The sequence below is a fragment of the Pezoporus occidentalis genome, unplaced genomic scaffold (genome assembly GCF_034315485.1).
Source record: "Pezoporus occidentalis ecotype Australia unplaced genomic scaffold, CSIRO_AGI_Poc_V1 ctg49, whole genome shotgun sequence".
Lineage (NCBI taxonomy): Eukaryota > Metazoa > Chordata > Aves > Psittaciformes > Psittacidae > Pezoporus > Pezoporus occidentalis.
Genome location: NW_026915824.1, coordinates 2,641,642 through 2,660,285, shown reverse-complemented (window position 1 = coordinate 2,660,285; position 18,644 = coordinate 2,641,642). Strand labels below are relative to the sequence as shown.

The following is an 18,644-nucleotide window of genomic DNA, read 5'->3' as shown; positions in this document are numbered from 1 at the left end:
CGAGCACAAAGTCTTCCCAGTATTCCCCTCTCCGCTTTATTCCTCTGCCAGGCTGTGTTTGGGCTGGACACTTTGTGCAGCACTGGCATGGTGCTGCAGTTTGACCCAGTAAATTGCTAAACAGTTTCATAACCTTTTCCTTTCACTGCTGGGTAGAAATGATGGGCTTTGATCAGGAGCTTGCATCACAGGGAAAATAAAAGTCGGAAACAAGTTTGTGCTACTACGTTGCATCCCTGTTTGTTGTTTTTTATTACACGTCCTTCAGGGACAGAGCGTGGCAGTACTGAAGCAATACGCTCTGCCAGTGTATGTCAGAGGGACATTAGCTGTGTCCCCTGGCAGATGCTGCAGCAATGAGCGTGCATGAGGCTGACACCGATTAGGCTGCACCACGGGGCTCCTGCCAGGCGTTTCCTAGGGCTGGGAGGGCCACAGCGGGTGCGTATCACAGCCGTGGCAGTGATTGCTACTGATGGCTGCTGGGGCTCTTCCCAGGGTAAGTCCCGTCCAAGCTTAGATGCCAGCAGCTCCTGCTGTTTTAACATGAGTTTGATTAGACTGGCGCTACAGAGGATCACTAGACAGTGCATGCATGCCAGAGGCCCTTGCTAACAGACAGGATAATGAGATCTCTTCCAGGGGCTGATCCAGAGGTATTATGAACAGGTGTTTTAGTGTCCACTTCCTCAGCCATCAGAGTGTGGTAATTTGTTCCAACAGCCTCCACAGGTTCTTGGCAGGCTTTCATGTTGCCTCTGTGTGTGTAGTGTAAAGCAGGACAGAGCCTGGCTTGAGGCAAGCTGCAGCTCCGCACTGCTTCCCGTCTCCTGGAGGGGCTTTCCTCTCCTTCTCAGCCTTTTTCTTCATTGTCCTGGGGTTTCCCTTCAAACCTGTAGATCAGGAATTAATCTACAGTTGGAACCTAGAGGCTACGCCTCTCGGTGGGGTGGGAGTCTGGCAGGTGCAATTCCGTATGTGAGGAGTTGGGGTCTTGAACGGGCTGCCGGTTAGGCACTAGCCTTTGGGAAGGGCAGAGTGTCAAGGGGGTGGCTGGCCTCCCCTTCCCATTTGTCTTGCCCTCTGCTTCTCCACTGCCCCGACAGTGCAGAGAGAGGTGGTGTCCAAAAGAGAAGGCATCAGGTGAAAGCATGGCATTGCCCTGCCGCACTCGGGTATCACCCTGCCAGCACACGGCCCAGGCAAAGCCGGGAGGATGCCTCCGCTTCAGGGTGCCGGAACGCACGGCCCCCGCGGCGGGGTGAGAAGCGCACCCTGGAGCAGAGAAAGGGGCCGTGAATGGCTGCGGTTTGGGGCTGGCTCTGAAACCGGCCCCGCCAGGCGTCCTTGCACACAAGGCAGGTGAATGCAAACACCGCCCGGGGCGTCAGCTTCCCGGAGGTGGAGCTGCTCCGTACAGGTGCCCTGCGGAGCCTGGGCAGCCCTGCTCCAAAATCAAGCCCAGAGCAGCCAGCCTTCACCTGGGTAGCGGGTTCACCAGCATAAAAGTCAAGCTGTTGACCACCTGCCGCCGCCACCACCACCATCACCACTGAGCAAGGCTGGTCATGACGAGTATGAACTGCCCAGGGAAGGAAGGTGGAGGGAGCAGGAAGAGGAATTTGGCCTTGCTGAGGAATAAGCTGTACGTGGGGGAGAGGAGGAGGACAGAGCCTGTGATGGAGAGCACGGCCGACCCTGGGGACCATAGCACCTTGAGGAGGAGTCAGTCTGACAGGACAGAGTACAGCCAGAAATTACAAGGTACCAGGGAAGCATGCTTGGTGCCTGGTTGCGAGGGATGCTCTGGGCTGGGATATCTTGATGATCTCCGGGCTACAGCCTCCAGTTAAAGAAGGGAATGGCAGTCTTTGCCCCCATGCACTCACAGTGACAAATTGTCCCCTCTCACCCTAGCCCCCCACTTCCACGGTGGAAATGCCTCCCCTATTTTTTCTAAATAATGTTGAGTAGACAGGATGTAAAATGCAATTGAAGGGTTTGGGGTGTTACTGCAAAATGTGTATGCAACCGGGATCTTTCTCATTTGTCATCAGAACGCATTTGCAATGCTAACAGTAATATGGAAATATGGTGGCTCTATCCTATCTTTTTTTGGCTGTTGTATCAAGTGGGGTATATGCTAAGTAATTAGAAGCACCAAGGGAACTTTTTCTTTCAGTTAAAAATACCATGATCTATAATATGTTTATCATTGCTCAGATTGTGCAAGCTTAAACTGAACTATGTCCAAATACATGTTTTGATGGATATGCTGATTGAAATTACACCACTATGGAGAGGGTTTCTTCCAAATAACCAAATTGCATCTGGACCCCAAATTGGTAAAGTATGTCAGTACTGGGCCTGTCAGTCAAAATTTAAATGCAATGCCACAAATTGAAGAAAAACATGAAGAGTGTGTATGGCTATTTCTGGGAGTGCTCTGGAACACAAACTGACAAGTTTCTGTGGGTTTCCAGGGTCTGGAACAACAGGGCCCCATCACAAATGGGGGGTTTGAGTACTGCTGTAATATAAATATTTATTACTAATAGTGATGTAACTGCCTCGTGACAGTCACTATTGTGGCAATAATCATTTATGGGGAGATAAAACAGGAAGATACTTTGGGTTGCTGTATTATGGTTTTGACACACTTAATTAGGAGGTAGCATTACTTCAGAGAGACAATAAAAGCAGAAAATAAAATAATAAACCTGAAAGTAATGGGATTTCTGTGGAGGCTAAGAACAACAGAGTGGCCCATTGATTATGCTGTTCCCTCCTGTGATAGCTAATCGATGAGAAGGGAAAAAATTTTAGTTAAGTCAGGCACTCGCTGCAGGTATCAGCGTGGTGTTTCTGGGTACAAACAGATTGCTGTGGCTGGTCAGGCAAGCTCCTGGCACATGTCCCACCAAAACAGTAGCTCTTTACTTGTGAAGGTGGTTGCCCAGGTGAGGTCAAGGTTATCAGAGCTGTATCCAGCAAAAAGACAGGTTTTCTGTCCTGTGTCAGCTGTATTGAAGCCATTAACGTCTCCTGTTTAAAATCTGGAGCAAAGGAGGCGGGGAAGCCTAGGTAGTCATGGCAGAGCATGAGGCTATGTTTATGGCAGCGGTCCAAGGAGAGAGTAAATCCAGCTTTACAGCTCCTGCCACCAGCTGAGGCTGCCGTGGCCACCTATTGCAAAACACGGGTCTGGTATCAGCTTGCTCTGCTTGCTCACTTATGCTCAACACAAATGGTGATGGGTTAACAAGGTACCTGCAGGCTTTATATTGGATTAGAAGTTGCCTGTCCTCAGAGTGAAAAACAAAGTCAGTAGAAATTCCTGTGAAGTGTATTTACAGTCACAATGGAAAGAAATGTGGTTGTGTGCCAAGGCCTGATCTGGATCAAGTTTTGGATCATGGATCCCAGACCTAATGTAATACCTGCCAGCAGTTTATGATGTACTATGGTTCTATGCCTTTATGTTCTTCATTTTTCTCACTAGCACTTGGATGTGAAGCAGCTGACTCCAAGGTGAGGGAAGTGGTTTTGTTGGCACAAAGCTTTTGAGTTCTCCGTTCTTGGTAAGAAAATCCCAACTGCTCTGTTGGTGACATAAACAGTTCTGCCAGGTTAGGACTCCCTGATTACCCTGGAATGGTAAATGCTTTGCAAAAAGATACACATGGTAGTAATCTACACTTGCTTCCCATATGAATTGAAGGGAAAACTCTGTGTTTAGTTTCCCCTCCATTCTTTAGTCCCCTGTTCATATGTTTTCTAACACACAGGCTGCAGAGATGTGGTAGGTATTAGCACAGATGTGGATATGTAAGCCAAGGAGGTGCAACAAGAGCAAACTTCACCAAGGGGAATCTCCTGTGTGTGGGGCAGGTTTCCACAGCAAGAATCAGAGGCTGCAGGACCTCCATCCCTGGTAATGGCAAGCAACCCTGGCTGAGCATGGGAAAGAAGGTGTCTTTACGCCCCAGTGCTTATGTCAGCATTGCAGCATGTTTGTGCATGGTGAGGCATGGTATAAACATCTCTTGAGGGCCTTCCAGCCCTTTGTGTGCTTAAAAAAGTTCCCTAAGTAGAAAACAGGCTATTTCCGCCCCACCCCCACCCTACAAACATGACCACAATAGCATTGTCAAAGGTGCAAACTTCTGTGACTGCTTTTCACTTTAAAATTAAGGATTCATTAAAAACACAAGAAAGCATTTTCATGGTTACTTATTATACCAGACACATCTATTCAATACCTTATCTGGTGTGAATGGTCATGCAACACCTCCTGGCTTTACTCTTCTTGAAAAGGAAATAAGATGCAAAGTAACCATTATATTCTCAGAGAGCTTGGCAAGCATTATTTCACTTATTTCAACTCATCCTGTGAGATAACCAATTGTCTGCAGCCCCATTTTAGATAGGGGAAAATAAGGTGATTACTATCAACTGGCAGGTTTGTGATACAACCATGCAGTCATCTACAACTCAGGTTGTAATTGCAATCCTGGATGAGTCCAGGAATACCTTGATCAAGCCATACATATATATTTTTCTTTCATAGTTCTGCATCAGCTGGACAGAAGCATCACTTTTCTAAAGAGGGAAGAATGGGGTTAAGGGAGATATATTGATTAGCATTTGTGGTGGGTGCAGAAATAACATTAAGGGTCATTGTAAGAGCTAAGACAGAGTTTCTGTGATGTTTCTATGCAGTGCTCTGCTCTACATTCACTAGGAAATCCTGCACATACATCCTTCCAAGAGGAATGAAGAACTTGCTACTATCCTTAAGCAGTGGCATAAAATGGTATTTAGCAGGTCTGTTTTCTGAAGCTGTTTAGCTGGTAGGAATCACTCTCTTTTCTACAGTGAAAATCCATCAGTAGCAGCTGTAAAAGTAACTGTAGTAATATCTATATATTACATTAATGTTGGGATCAGTCTTCGAATTAACCTAAAGCTGCCATGCTGTGAATACCTATATATTTTATTAAGAGTTGTTTGGTGTCATTATTTGCACATAGATGTTTGCAAGATCAGGGCATATTAAGATACAATGTTTCATGGGGATAGGTGTTGTCAACCAAAAAGGGCAGATCATAGTTCACAGGGACAGGTTGTTGCTATTATCCAGTGTAAGAAGGATATGGACCTTTTGGGGCAAGTCCAGAGAATGCTGCGATGGCTGGAGCACCTCTCCTATGAGGACAGAGAGCTGGGCTTGTTCAGCCTGGAGAAGATAAAGCTCTGAGGAGACCTTAGAGCGTCCTTGCAGGATCTAAAGGGGGCTGACAAGAATGTTGGAGAGGGACATTTTAGAAGGGCATGAAGTGATAGGACAAGAGGTAATGGCTTTAAATAGAAAAAGGGTAGATTTAGATTAGATATAGGGAAGAAGTTCTTCCCTGTGAGGGTGGTAAGGCACTGGCACAGGTTGATCAGAGAAGCTGTGGCTGCCCACCCCTGGCAGTGTTCAAGGCCAGGTTGGATGGGGCTTTGAGCAACCCGGTCTAGGGGAAGGTGTCCCTGCCTATGGCAGGGGGTTGGAACTTAATGAGCTTTAAAGTCCTTTCGAACGCAAACCATTCTGTAATGCTATAATTCTATGATTTTTTTTAATAATCATATACCAAACTTGTGCTTGCTGTGAAAAATGAGCTACAGAAAATGGTGGGTTTCCAGAAGGCATCAGAGATCCCATTTGCAGTGTTCAGTGTGACCATGCATACTTTGAAATTACTCCTTGTTTTACAAATCATATTAACTCCCTTATAACTTTAGCTCTGAATGGGCCAACTGTGCTGTTAAATGACTTGCACATGCTTCAGTTTAAAATACATCAGTGACATACCTGTAATAGACAGTGATTCAAATCACACAGCTGCCACAATATATTGACTCAGAGCTTGTGTCTGAACGTCAGATTTGACATTCTGCCTGTGTCTAATGTAGTTACAAAAAATAACCAACACCAAAAATGACACAAAACCCTGCAAGCTTATACAAATTCCTGGAAAGCTGCTATCCATTGGTATAGTAAAGCCCAGTCAGAAGCAGCTCATCCCCCTTCAGTCCATTACAAGCAGAGAACCTTCCTTTATCCTCTCCTCCTCCCTGCCCGCAGAGTACACCAATTTTCTTGCATGGACTGCTGATGCACACAGCTCCTTGGCATCTCCCACCAGGAGTACAGATCCTCCACACCTCTTCCCAGTTCCTTATTTGCTTTGTGCTGTACTTACTGATTAACTTTCTATGGACCACAATGCAGAGAGTATCCTATTTCACTGCAAAATGTATTGATCTTTGGGGCAGTTGATTTGCTGAAGTACAGTAGAGAGCCAAAGTCCAGATTATTTCCTGAAGTGCAGGAGATGGCTTGATGAAAATATCTGTGTGTCCTGTGATGAGAAATCACAACCTAACCAATACCTTTTTCTCCTGTGCAAATTTAAGCTCAGAGGATCTAATTCTGTTAACTTGCATGGCAATAAAGCTGCAGTTACTCCTTGAACTTACTGCAGTGGCAGCCAGGCTGGGAAGCAAGCTCATCTTTTCAGAGCAGAATCCATTTTGTGCTGCTGTGTTTGCGCACACAACCAAGTCCTTAGGCTTAGGTCTCTCAGGAGCTACTGCAGCATGACTAGTAACAGCAACTGGGTAAAAGAGTGAAGACTAGGACCCAAGGAGCTTTAAAGATCCTTCTCTGATCATATTAGCAAACATGTTATTAATTTGGATACTTTGCGTTGTGCCAAATCCTGAGGTGCATGTGTCCCAGGAGAAGTGGTTCAGATGCAGCCCTTCCTCAGTTCTTTATTAACATAAGCTCAATGCCACAGGAGTGGTATGGTTATACCAGTATATAACACACTGGAAAGGTTTATTTGTAAGTACTGACACTAACAATAAGGTCATTCTTCTGTCACCTGATGATAAGCTTTCTTCCTTTCCAGTGCGGTCACATGGGATCTCTCTGTAGTCCTGTCAGCACACATATAATTAAAGCGGTCTGCTGTCAAGGAATTGAAAACAGAACTTGTGCGTTGAATGTAAATATTTTCTGTACCTTATGGAACAGAGAAATGAACAAAGATCAAATGACCTAATTGCAAAGAAGTCTCTGATGCAGGTTTTACGAGCAAACCTGTGGCCTAGGAAGACTGGTGCAAGGTCAGTCTGCTCCTGCAGTGTTCTCCTCCTGGGCTCAAAAAAGGGGCTTTTTGCATGTGGAACTCACAGTCCCTGTGCAACAAACCCACTCCTGAACAATGCTGCTGTTACATGCAGCTCTGAGTAAAAGGAAAAACTGTATTTTCCACAACCCTCTCACAATCCTTTTGTATTTCAGTGACCAACTTGGAATACAGTAGATCTGATTTGCACCATGTTTGCACCGTATTGTTGTACTGTAACAACTCTGGTGTAAAACCATAACAACACTCCTATGAAGTGGTCCCTCACAAGGGGAGTGGGATCTGGAGTAAAACTCCTTGTGTATTAACTCATGTGATAAACTTCTCCCACACAGAGCAGGACACTCCATCCTTTCCCACTGCTTGTCCCATTTCCATGTCTCTTACTTCCAAGGGTCGCAGTGTCCCTGTGCCCCGCTGCCTTCCTGAAAGCCACAGTGGAAGCAGGAGTGTTAAGGGGCAGAGCTGGGGCCATGGCACAAGCAGATGTGTGGAAGGAGAGGAAAGCTGCCACAGCAGCAGTCTCTGAACTTGACTGCCTGCGTTTCCCAAATCCAGCTGATAAAAGCCAGTGTATATTCCCATGTGTAATAGCTACGTTATCTGAGGGTACAGGCTATCTGAGGACTTGCTTTCACAGACAAGTAATTTTATCCGGGGTGATATGAGGTTCAGGTTTCACACATGAAAACAATAATGCTGTGATTTGTTTGTTATACCTTGATAACTTGTGCCTTCATGGCTCTCTTGTGTCAGGCAAAATCCCTGTGTCCACACAGTGCAAGTGTAGAACTTGGTGTTTCTTTGGCATCCTCCAAATGCTGCCTCAGTAGTGAAAAGGCCTGTTACTCACTCCATGCACTGACATCACTGTACTTGTTGCTATATTCTGCACCACTATCTTCACTTCCAGAGGGAAACCACTGGATGGGAGAGACCTGGGTCCCATCCCCAGGAGTAAACATAATGTCTAACCTGAGCGTTTTACCTGGGAGGAAGGATGGATAGAGCAGACCTCTCAGAGCTGCTCACTCTGGGTGGGAAAGTCAGGTAAATTTGCACACATTGATCTTGCAGATCTGCTATGACTGCTCATCTGGCCACTTGCTGTGGATCCCCCAATAGCCTAGAAGAGAGCTACTGCACTTGCACTGGGCAAGCTTTTTCCCTCCATGCTCTTATTCTGCATTGCTGGATGTCTCCATCTGGGGGATGGTTTTAGACTTCACACTTGCAAGAAACTTTTGTTAAGACATGTGGCTGCTTTGTCCATGTCATCACATAGTGAACCTCTTGTTGAATGCAACTAGAGCCGTGCACTTCAATACACAGCTAGAAAGCCAGTCATCACCTTCCTCTCCAAAGCAAAGTCCTCCAGAGAGGCAACTCCTGCAGGTAACTGACATTACAAAGAAACAATTGCAAACATTACCTTCTAAATGACATTCTTATACCAACTAAAAGTACCAATTAGTTTCCTGTAAACTGGCCTTAAGAAACAGCTGTCTGATAAACCATTCAGCAGACATTTTTTCTTTTTCCTAAACCTGGTATCTCTGAGGATGAATGAGTCAAATTCTTACTGTAACAGTTAATCCTCAGCAATGTCTCTTCCTGCTAATCCTCTCTCTGAAACCGTTCTGGGGCTGGTACATATTACCAGGTAGAAACAAGTCTGCTTATATTCCAGATATACACTTGCTGTTTGTACATTCATTAAACTTCCACTTATTCCACAAGGATTTCTGCAGCTACTAATATTCTCAAACTGGTCAAAAGCAATCAGCTGAACATGAAATCACAGGTTTTGGCTGTAATCATCACTTCAGGTTCTTGCTGTTGCATTCTACGGAGACAGACATGCCTGAAATGAAAAAGTGAACATATTGAGTGAAAATGGAAAATTATATTACTTTTAACAAAAGGATACATTTATTAAAAAACATGTTTTCTACAAGGAAACAGCATCTACCTGGTATTTCTCATGGTTATTTCTTCCTGTTGAGAATAGTTTTTCTTTCCTGGCATTATTATCTATCATGCAATAAGGATAATAGATGAACCCTGACATAATTCAGGAATCAGATTTGATCAGGGTGATCTAATGACATAAACTGAAAGAACAGCCTCTTGAGGGATTGTGACTTCAAGCCTGAAGTGGGATAGAGTGGCTTTATTTTGCTCATATAATGCCATCCCCTGCCACCAGTATAAAACATTACGAAGTTCTTTCGCACATCATCTTGTGTTTACCTTAAAATTCCATCTGATACTGTAACAGTGCTGCATCTGAGATGAAATGACAGTTCTGAGGTCTTCCAGGATGTCTGGTCCTCTCTGCACTTTCTCAGGAGTCACCCTGAACTCTCACACTCACACACACACAAACATTTTCACACCCAATCTTGAGAAAAATGCTGATTTTGGCACAGAACTGGAATGGAAATGGATTGTTCATGTGGTTCCTTGTGAATTTATAAGTGTGGTTATGTACTGTAAGTTTCTAGAGGAACAAGTACCTGCCATTTTAGTGCATAAGCAGCAGGCAAGGTGGTCTTATTCCGCAGCCCTAGCAAAAATTGCCCAGAAGGAGCTGTGGAATGATACTGGTATCAGTTTTGCTCTGCTCCTGACTAAAATAAGGACAGAGTCTGATTTGTCTGGCACACTGCACCTTTGGTGCATGAGCTCTGCAGGAGTGAGCTCCTGTGCATTACGTGCACTCACACCAGCACAGACTCGCTAGGACAAGATTCAGTTTAAAATTCATTTGTTAGCTCAAGCTTTGCAGAGGGGAGATGTTTTCATTTTATTGTCTGTGTACAAACTTGAGGACAAAATGTTCCCAGTGTTATACACAGACTTCAAGGCTAAAATGGTAAAAAGTACATCTAAATACAAAAAAGGCTGAAAAAACAGCCCCTCTCCACTGGTTTGTTTGGGCTTCTTGTCCTCGCTGTTTAGAACTATCAGTAAAGAGGCAGAGGTGCAGCCCCAAAAGCCACTATTTAAAACAATAACTGTGGTCACATCAGTCTCACCAGAAAAGCTGATGGAGAAGCATTAATAACAAAACTATCCTTTCTGAATATCAGCAGTCAGCATAGCTGTAGAAGGGGTTGGGATGACAATACACTGGATTTATAACATTTTACACCTCTTAGCTAAAGACATCCCAGAGCTGTCTATCTCCTGAAAGCTGCTTGGTTTTCCCACAAGTCCAGCTCCAGGTTATCATTTACAGCCTTGGCCAGTGTTGTCTGGGTGAGCTGTGCACTGTTCTGTGTTCACTTGTGCGCTCCTGACTTCACCCTTGACAATCAGTTCAAACTGTATATTCAGTATTGGCTATCAGTGAGCAAAGCATCAGATACAGCTTGCTATTGCCCCATTATACAGTGTGCTCCCCGCAAGAAGTTGACATGAAGGCATAGCTGTCTGATCCTCAGCAGAGATTCCCATCCTTTGCTGCTAAGTGCAATAAAACCCTTGCTGTCAAAGCTCAACCTGGGTAATGCAGAGATGAGTACAGTAATGATATGTCCATCTTTGTTGGTGCTCTGCACCATCTTGTGGCTAGCAGAAAAACACCAGAATAACCTCTGAAATCCTTCATTTGATGTTATTTGCGTGTGTGTGGGGGGGTGTTTCCTAATGAAAAATACAGATTGTCAGTGTACACAGAAAAAAATCAGTGCCCTTTTAACAGCTGATGTGGATGTCTGCAGGCTGGCTTAGGAACCAGCAAAAGGGAAGAGCATCATTACAGATAAGTAGGTTATGTGCAGGTCCTGTGTCATACATAAATTAGCTGTCTGTAGAAGTCTCGCTTGCATTTCCATGTATTTGGAATAAATCAGATATTCTAGGTCTTAAGTATGGAAATAATTTCTGTTATTCCAAGAGATGTTTTTATTAATTATTGAAGGTTTCCCATATTCTCCTGTAATTCCTTTGCCTTTTTCAACTAAATCTTTTTAAACAAAATTACAGGTTTCATCATCATTGTTATTAACATTGTCTTCGTTTGAAAAGTTGTCTTCCCTATCTGCAGCCCTCAGCTTCCCATGAACAGACTCAACATTACATTGTACAGAGCAAAGGTTATTCCAGTGAAGCTTATTTACAGTAAACACAGCCTTCTTCTTCCACAGGAACATACTTTCTCCCATCCTCCAAATCATAATAGATGTCTGACCCAGACTGTGTTTTTCAAAGGAGTAGAAGGGCATCAGCTATCTTTGAATTTCAGTATGACAAGAATCAGACTCTCCTGTGCTGGCAATGGAAATGGAAAATTTCTGCTGACATACATAACATCAAAGCCAAGAGAGCCAGTGATGAGAATCCCCTTATTGTCAAACCTGTGTTTGGCATGAGGAGGGAGATGGGACAACAATTGGTGTGATCCAGGATTGCAATTTCTTATGCTTCTTTTCCTGCTCTCCATGGTGAATGGGGACTTTCCAACAGGCATGGCTTCCATTCCCCCACAGCTGTGCAGGGCAAACTGAGTGAACACATGAGATTACAATGCTCCTCACAAACCTCCCTCTTTTAAACAGAAAAAATGGCCCCACAGGTGGGGTCCACAACCCCTGCTGCTTCGCTGCAGGAGGATGAAGAACAAGTCAGCAGACGCATGATGGCCAAGAGGGTGAAAATCATCACAGAACTCATGCAGACAGAGAAGGACTATATCAGCGACCTGGATCTCTGCATCAAGGAAGTGATTCAGCCCCTGAGAAACAAGCAGGTGAGCTGGGGGCGGTGGATGAGTTAGTGATGTCAAGGTCTGAACTCACTCACATTCTGCTGGCAGATAATGTTAATGCAGGCACAAGTGTCAGCGTGAGAGTGACGTGGTACTGGGAGCTGTCCGGTGGTAGCTTTCCAGAAAGGGACATGCCAGGGCTCTAGCTGGGAATTCATAGAACCTTTTCCTCAGCGGTATTTACAGCTGTAGATAAACTGTGCAGCTGAAAGCTGGGAATAGAACAGGCTGTCCAGAGAAAGATTTGTGGGGCCTGCCAAATAGCATTCACTGAGGCTGCACAAATTATATCTGCTGCTGATATAGAATAAAAATTATTTTAAACATACCTTAAACCAAGTATTCTTTATGTAGGGTTTCTTACAAGATTGGTGATAAAATATAGGTATAGAGACCAAAGTGTCTTTAGATGACATTGGCACTGTCTCTTCAGGGAATGCTGGGGCCAGCAGAAGCCTGTGCTGTTTAAGCTCCTGCAAGACCTTTTATCTTTCTTGAAACTCTGTCAGAGTTTGTTCCAACCCATTTTCAGAAGAGCTGACATCTGCTGACATAACTTTAAAGAGTTCTTGACTTTTTTCTGCTTACTTGTTCACCCACTTAGAAGTAGTCACATCTTGACTCCCGCCCCAGCCTCGCCAGCACCAAACCAGAGTGTTCCCTGTTGAACTTGCTGTATTCCTTTGCACTTTTCCAGCCAACTGAAAATGTATATTTCAAATCTGTCCTTTGTCACTGTATTAACATGTGGAAGTGTCCATGCACAGCATAGTTCCAAATACTATGTAGGCAGTGTGCTGGAGTGGAGGTCAGAAGTCCTGTGTTAGATATATACAGGAAAAGTAATTTAGAGATTATAACAGTCTTAATTTAATAACCTCTGCATTTTTTAAGACTGTTGTATGGTTTTAAGGCTAGTTCTCAGATAAACTACCATATTGAAAGTTTGTAATGTATTTAGAGAAGGATTGCATTTAGAAAATTGACCTAGCAATGAATCTGTTTCATATTTCCAAGTGGATAAAACCTATCTTCGCCCTTATAATACTATAAAGAAATTAACTGCATTAGTAGTGAAAGTCTATTTCTGATTCTGTTACAATGGCATGCAATTTGATCCTCCTGGCATCTGGTAAGCTGCTATGTAAGTCAGCAATTCAGTTTCTAATGGAGAGATACATTCAAAGGCTATCAGTATAGATGGAAATCAGTCTTGCCTTTGTTCTCAGTATTAGCACATTACCACTGGCTATCTCCAGTTGTCTCTGAATATTAACTATTGCCCGGCCCTGCAAGATAATAACTGCTGCATGAAAAATATGTGGCCTGGAAATTTTTTACTTGCTCTAAAATGAGTAGGGACATGGAACCCAGTTTTCTACTGGAGTAAATTGACGCAGTTCACTGAAGTCAGTGTTGTGTGCCCAAGCTCTGTAGGAAGCTCTTTAGGTTATACTAATAGTCAGAATTATAAATGAGTTTTTTTAGGGGAAGTTATATGATCTTGATTGTATTTTTGGGTTTGTAGAACAACTAACTTAAAATGGTACCACCATCTGGAAGTCTTTGTACCTGGTAGCTGGCACCAAAGCGCCACCGTCTGAGTTTATGTAGTGGCCTCTATTAGCAACTGGGAATCAAACCCATTGTCAACTATTCTGTTCCTCAGTGGGAAAGTAAACAAATATTTGAAAGCCAGCTAAGGATCTTTTCTGTATTCAGGTGATAATATTTATTTCCTTCCTAGGTAAACACTTTCAGATTAAGAATAGTTCAAAATAAGGTTAAAAGCACTCGATAACATGCCCTTTGTTAACTGCATCAACTATATTATACTAATCTGAAAACTGTGTATGTGTTCTTGAAGTCACAGGGAGGATGTTTATATGAGGTTTTGCAGAAGCGGTGCTTCCTGGAGTATTAAGCATTGAGGGCATAGCAAGATTAAGTCTGTAATACACAACATCCTTCTTTATCCTTCATCAGTAGCTGCTTAATATTTGTATTCCACTAGATTGCTCGCTTTGACGTGGATGGCTTGTTTAGCAACATTGAATTGGTCCATCAAGTATCAGCCAAACTGCTGTCATTGTTGGAAGAAGCCACGACAGATGTGGAACCACCCATGCAAATAATCGGTATGTTTACTGTCCTCTTGAGTTCTACAAAGCTATGTGAAAGAATAAACATAACACTCTCCTGTCCTCTGCCCTCATCAGACTTAACTAGTACCACTCCCAGAGGCTAACATGCTATAAGATATCCAGAGTGACATAGGAAAAATGACATGTGAAACCTGTCCAGTTGTTCTATGATACTCCTATGATCATGATGCCCTTTTTTCATTCATCTAGATGTTGAGGAGGAGAGAATGAGTTTACCATGAGTGAAAACCTGCATCACTGATTTATGCCACCTACTGATAATGTAATAGAACCACAGAATCATAGAATGGTTTTCATTGGAAGGGACCTTAAAGTTTGTGTAATTCCAACTCCCCCTGCAATGGGCAGGGACACCTTATACTAGAACAGGTTGCTCAAAGGCCCATCTAATCTTGCTTTGAACACTTCCAGGGATGGAGCAGCCACAACTTCTCTGGGGAACCTGTTCCAGTGCCTCACCACCCTCACTGTAATGCATTTTGTCCTGATGTCTAATCTAAATCTCCCCTCTTTCAGTTTAAAGGCATTCTCCCTTGTTGTATCACTCCATGTCCTTGTAAAAAGTCCCTCTCCAGCTTTCTTGTAGCCCCCTTTAGATTCTCGAAGGCTGCTCTAGGGTTTTCATAGAGCCTTCTCTTCTGCAAGCTGAACAAGCATCCAACTCTCTCAGCCTGTCTCCATAGGAGAGGTGCCTCAGCTCTCTGATTATCATTGTGGTCTCCTCTAAACTTGCTCTTTCATCCAGGAAGGTCCACATCCTTCTTATGTTGGGGCCCCAGAGCTGAACACACTATCCTTCTCATCTAGTTTGATACTGTCTAGTTAACTCTACTCACACTTAACACTGACTCTTAAATTGCATACTTGTAATTGTACTAGTCAAGAAAAGCATTAAAAATTATTTTGAGTAATAAATATGTCACAACCCCACCCCAAATGTTGTAAATATTGTAAACATGCATCTACTGGCAGTACAATTTGTGTAAGATACGGTTAAATGTGCTTAACAGGGACATAGTCAGTAAAGGCAAGAAAGCTATATGATAGGGTGTTTGTGGGAATCTGGGCAGGAATATCTGCAGGAATTGTGGGTATTTAAAGCATGACAGCCATACATTCTGCAGGCCAGGCCATGAATGTTAAGGCTGTGATCTGTTCACTTGACATTCTGGCACAGCTGGAGAGATTTAAGAAGTTACCACTCATGAGCTCCCCCATAACTACTTCTTCAGTGCAGAGGCAGTAGGTGATCCACCTTAAGGGGTCAAGTGCGAATTCTTAGATTGCTTCAGTGCAAAGTCATCCAGTCTAGCTTAAAAAACTTCCAGCCATGATTAAGATGTCAGAGAGATTCTTTCTTCCCTAAACTGACCACATACAACAGGCAACATATTATAGAAAGGCCCCCTATTCTTGCAAATAATGGGGTAAAAAATTATTGGTTGCCATTTGACTAAGAAACATGGTATTAAAGCATATGAGTCTTGGGAAAAATATTAATCCTAGCACGTCTCAATCTGGTTTGCCAAGGCAACAGCTTAACGTAGTTTGATGCCACTGTGTTGTTTGGCGGTATTTCAGTAAAAGTGCATCATGATGAGTCATACCCTTAATAAGCAATGTTCTATTCTAGCAGGAAGTGCCTTTCTCTCAGCCAAGAGAATCATCCTTTTAGCTCCCTGCCACATCCAGAAGTAAAGACAACACTTTCATCCATCTATTGGGCTGTATTTCTCCAGAATCAGACAAAGAACTGTAAAAATGTATGGGATAATGGATCACAGAGTTGTCTAACTTACGGCAGGGAAAAAGATGGCAAGTAAGGTGTGAGACGTTCTTCCAAAAGCCGAGACAAAAGCAGGAAGAATAATTGCATCACTATTAGCAATAAGTTACTAAGTTTCTCATCCTCTAAAAGTACATCAAGGTGATAATTTTGTTCTCAGGATTTTCATAATCAGTGTAAAAGTTGTTAAAGCCAGTCTATAGCAAAAGTAGGCTGAGAATGTTTAACACATCCATCATATTCTATCATGTTTATGTCATTTAAACAACTTGCATTGAAATATCTTAACTTTGGAAGGCAATCCTGTCATGATGAGGTTGAAGAGAGCTGCTAATTCACTGGTTTGAAATTAAAACAATGGGGTTGCTCATATTCCCATCTTATTTTAGTCTGTGTTCTCCATACCTTATGCTATGTCCACATTGATGAGTAGTAATCTCCAATAGGAGCAGACTTGTAGAGTGAAACAGTTGCTGCTGAGGACCTGATATCCATACTACCTGTTTCAAGAGGTTGTACTTTAGATTGCCTGTAGCCTGTTTCTGTGGCTTGAGAGATGCCCTTTATAATTGGACTGCATAAGATGTGCCCTTGGAGTGCACATCTCTTATGGTAATTACCATCCTCAAAGGGATCCAGTTTGTGTGTCTGTGACTGCTCTGCTGCATGGCCAAGGATGGGAGATCAGGGGTCCTGAGAAACTGGCTTCAAAAGCCCTCTCCTAATCTGAGCTAAAATGCTAATGTAGACGGACCTTTTGAGGTGCTTGGTCTTCTGATGCTAAACACTGTTGAGTTAAAAGCCCTTTCTGGTTCTCTCCTATATTTTTTTCTCCTCTCTGGTCTGGATACTGTGTATGGAGGAGTATGAAGACTTAGTAACTTTACCCTGACTTTAGCTAGTAGACCCCTTCTTCCTCCACCTCCCTATGCTGTCCTCATAGCACCACTGAAAGCCACAGGGAGAAACTGTTTCTGTCACTCAAACCTTCCTCCTAGGATTTTCTCTTTGAGACTAATGATCACCACACTTAAGATGAGGCATCAGGCAGATCTACATCTGTCATAGTCTGCAAAAAACTATTTTAAAGCTGTGCCCAAATACAATATGGTTTTAGTCCATAAAGCAAGTTTCCACAGTGATGTGCCCAAAGCTCATCGGATTTGGTCCACATGGCTCAGAACCAGGAAGAGCTTTAGGCTTAAGAAATCTGTCTGCTCTTAAAAATCCCTATCCGTGAAATCAGCACATTATTTTTCTCATCATTGAGCATCAATGAAAATATCTGTCATTGTGGCACAATACATCACTGAAAGATCTTGCTCATTCCTTTCCTTGTGGAGAACAGAATGAATTTCTAGCCTCTAGTATATACTGAAATGAGCTCTAAGTCTACAGTTTTTATTTTTGATACTGAAAACATAACCTCACTTCATGGCTAGGCATAGTACGGGCTGTGCTAAGCACTTGGAGCTCTGCATAAAGTTAGTGAAAAATGTTGAGAGCTCAGCATCTCTGAGAATCAGGCACCAAGGGAGCAGGATCAAGAGAAAGCTTGTTAAGGTTTCCCCTTTTGCTATAACATTGCCTGTATAGAGAGTTCATGGGAAAGTCAGGATGCAATGTACGTTGGTATCCATGAGCATTAGCATTATGCACAAGACAGAGAAGACAGACAGCTAAAGAGCAATTAACTATAGGATGCTCGTGCTTTTCTGACTGTGGCAGTACAGTAACTAAAATGAACTCGTGTGGTTTTAGCTCCAACATTGTTCCCTTATTCGCACCTTGAAACCAACATGTATTAGACAGCCCAGTTAACCTTTGCTGGTAGGGGAAAAACCCAGAGCTGTGTTACTGTGGTAACTGAAACATTTTTCACTTTAAGAAGGAGCAGTTCAATGCAATGTGTTATGAAACAGCCCACTCTGGTCAGGATGAAACATGCAGGATGCCTGACAGCTTGGTGCTTACTCTGTAAATGAATAGAGAGCTCCCAATTAATGTGATGTTTGGCTTTTAACTTTAATAATAATCGCTGTAACTCAACATGAATGTTCATAAAACATTGGACAGGTTGCCACATAGACGTAATTTTCAGTAAATGTCCAAGACAGGAGTTCTCACCGTTGCTGTTGTTTCTTATATGCATTTGTGAGGATGCTGATCAGGGCACTGCTACATAAGGGTGTTAGAACTGAATGAATATCTCAGCAGAAGAGATGAAGCATAATATCTCTTACATACACAGGAACTGACACAGGGGTTTTAGGCTGAAGAGAATGAGGCACCAGAATTCAATGGGAAATGGGTGCAGGACTACTTTAGTGCCTCTAAAATTCCCAACTGTTCTTTGGGGGAAATGGTGGTGTGGAGGACTGGAAATGGAAATGGTTTCCTCCTTCAGTTATATATAACCTTAGACACTATATAAAAATGGCTGTAATCCACGGTTGTTTTATTCAATTAGGGGAGGGGTGAAGGTTGTTCCTCTGCCATGTGAAGAAAAAAATCTCTATTCTGGGCCATAGCAATTGCCATTTAAGGATTTTGCAAAACAGATAAAAGTGGAATGGCTAATGGGAGATAGAGTCATTATTCCTGTTATAACCCATTTAAGTTCATATTCAGTTGAAGAAAAAAAAAAAGTCAAAAGGAAAATTAACAGGCTGACATTCATCTCCCCTGCCAGCCCATGACACAAAAATGATCTC

The 18,644-nt window shown here is 43.1% G+C and overlaps 1 protein-coding gene across 2 annotated transcripts in view; it reads left to right on the top strand.

Moving 5' to 3' along the window:
• The first annotated feature begins 1,509 nt into the window (after positions 1 to 1,509).
• ARHGEF38 (Rho guanine nucleotide exchange factor 38) overlaps positions 1,510 to 18,644 on the top strand; it is a 39,203-nt gene continuing 22,068 nt past the window's right edge. Inside the window, exons 1-3 of one of the 2 annotated variants that reach the window (XM_062636702.1) lie at positions 1,510 to 1,764; positions 11,771 to 11,961; positions 13,994 to 14,117. In XM_062636702.1, coding sequence (XP_062492686.1) covers positions 1,569 to 1,764; positions 11,771 to 11,961; positions 13,994 to 14,117 — 511 coding nt within the window. In that variant the 5' untranslated portion in view covers positions 1,510 to 1,568. The remainder of the gene's footprint in view (positions 1,765 to 11,770; positions 11,962 to 13,993; positions 14,118 to 18,644) is intronic. The other variant, XM_062636701.1, reaches the window with a different exon arrangement.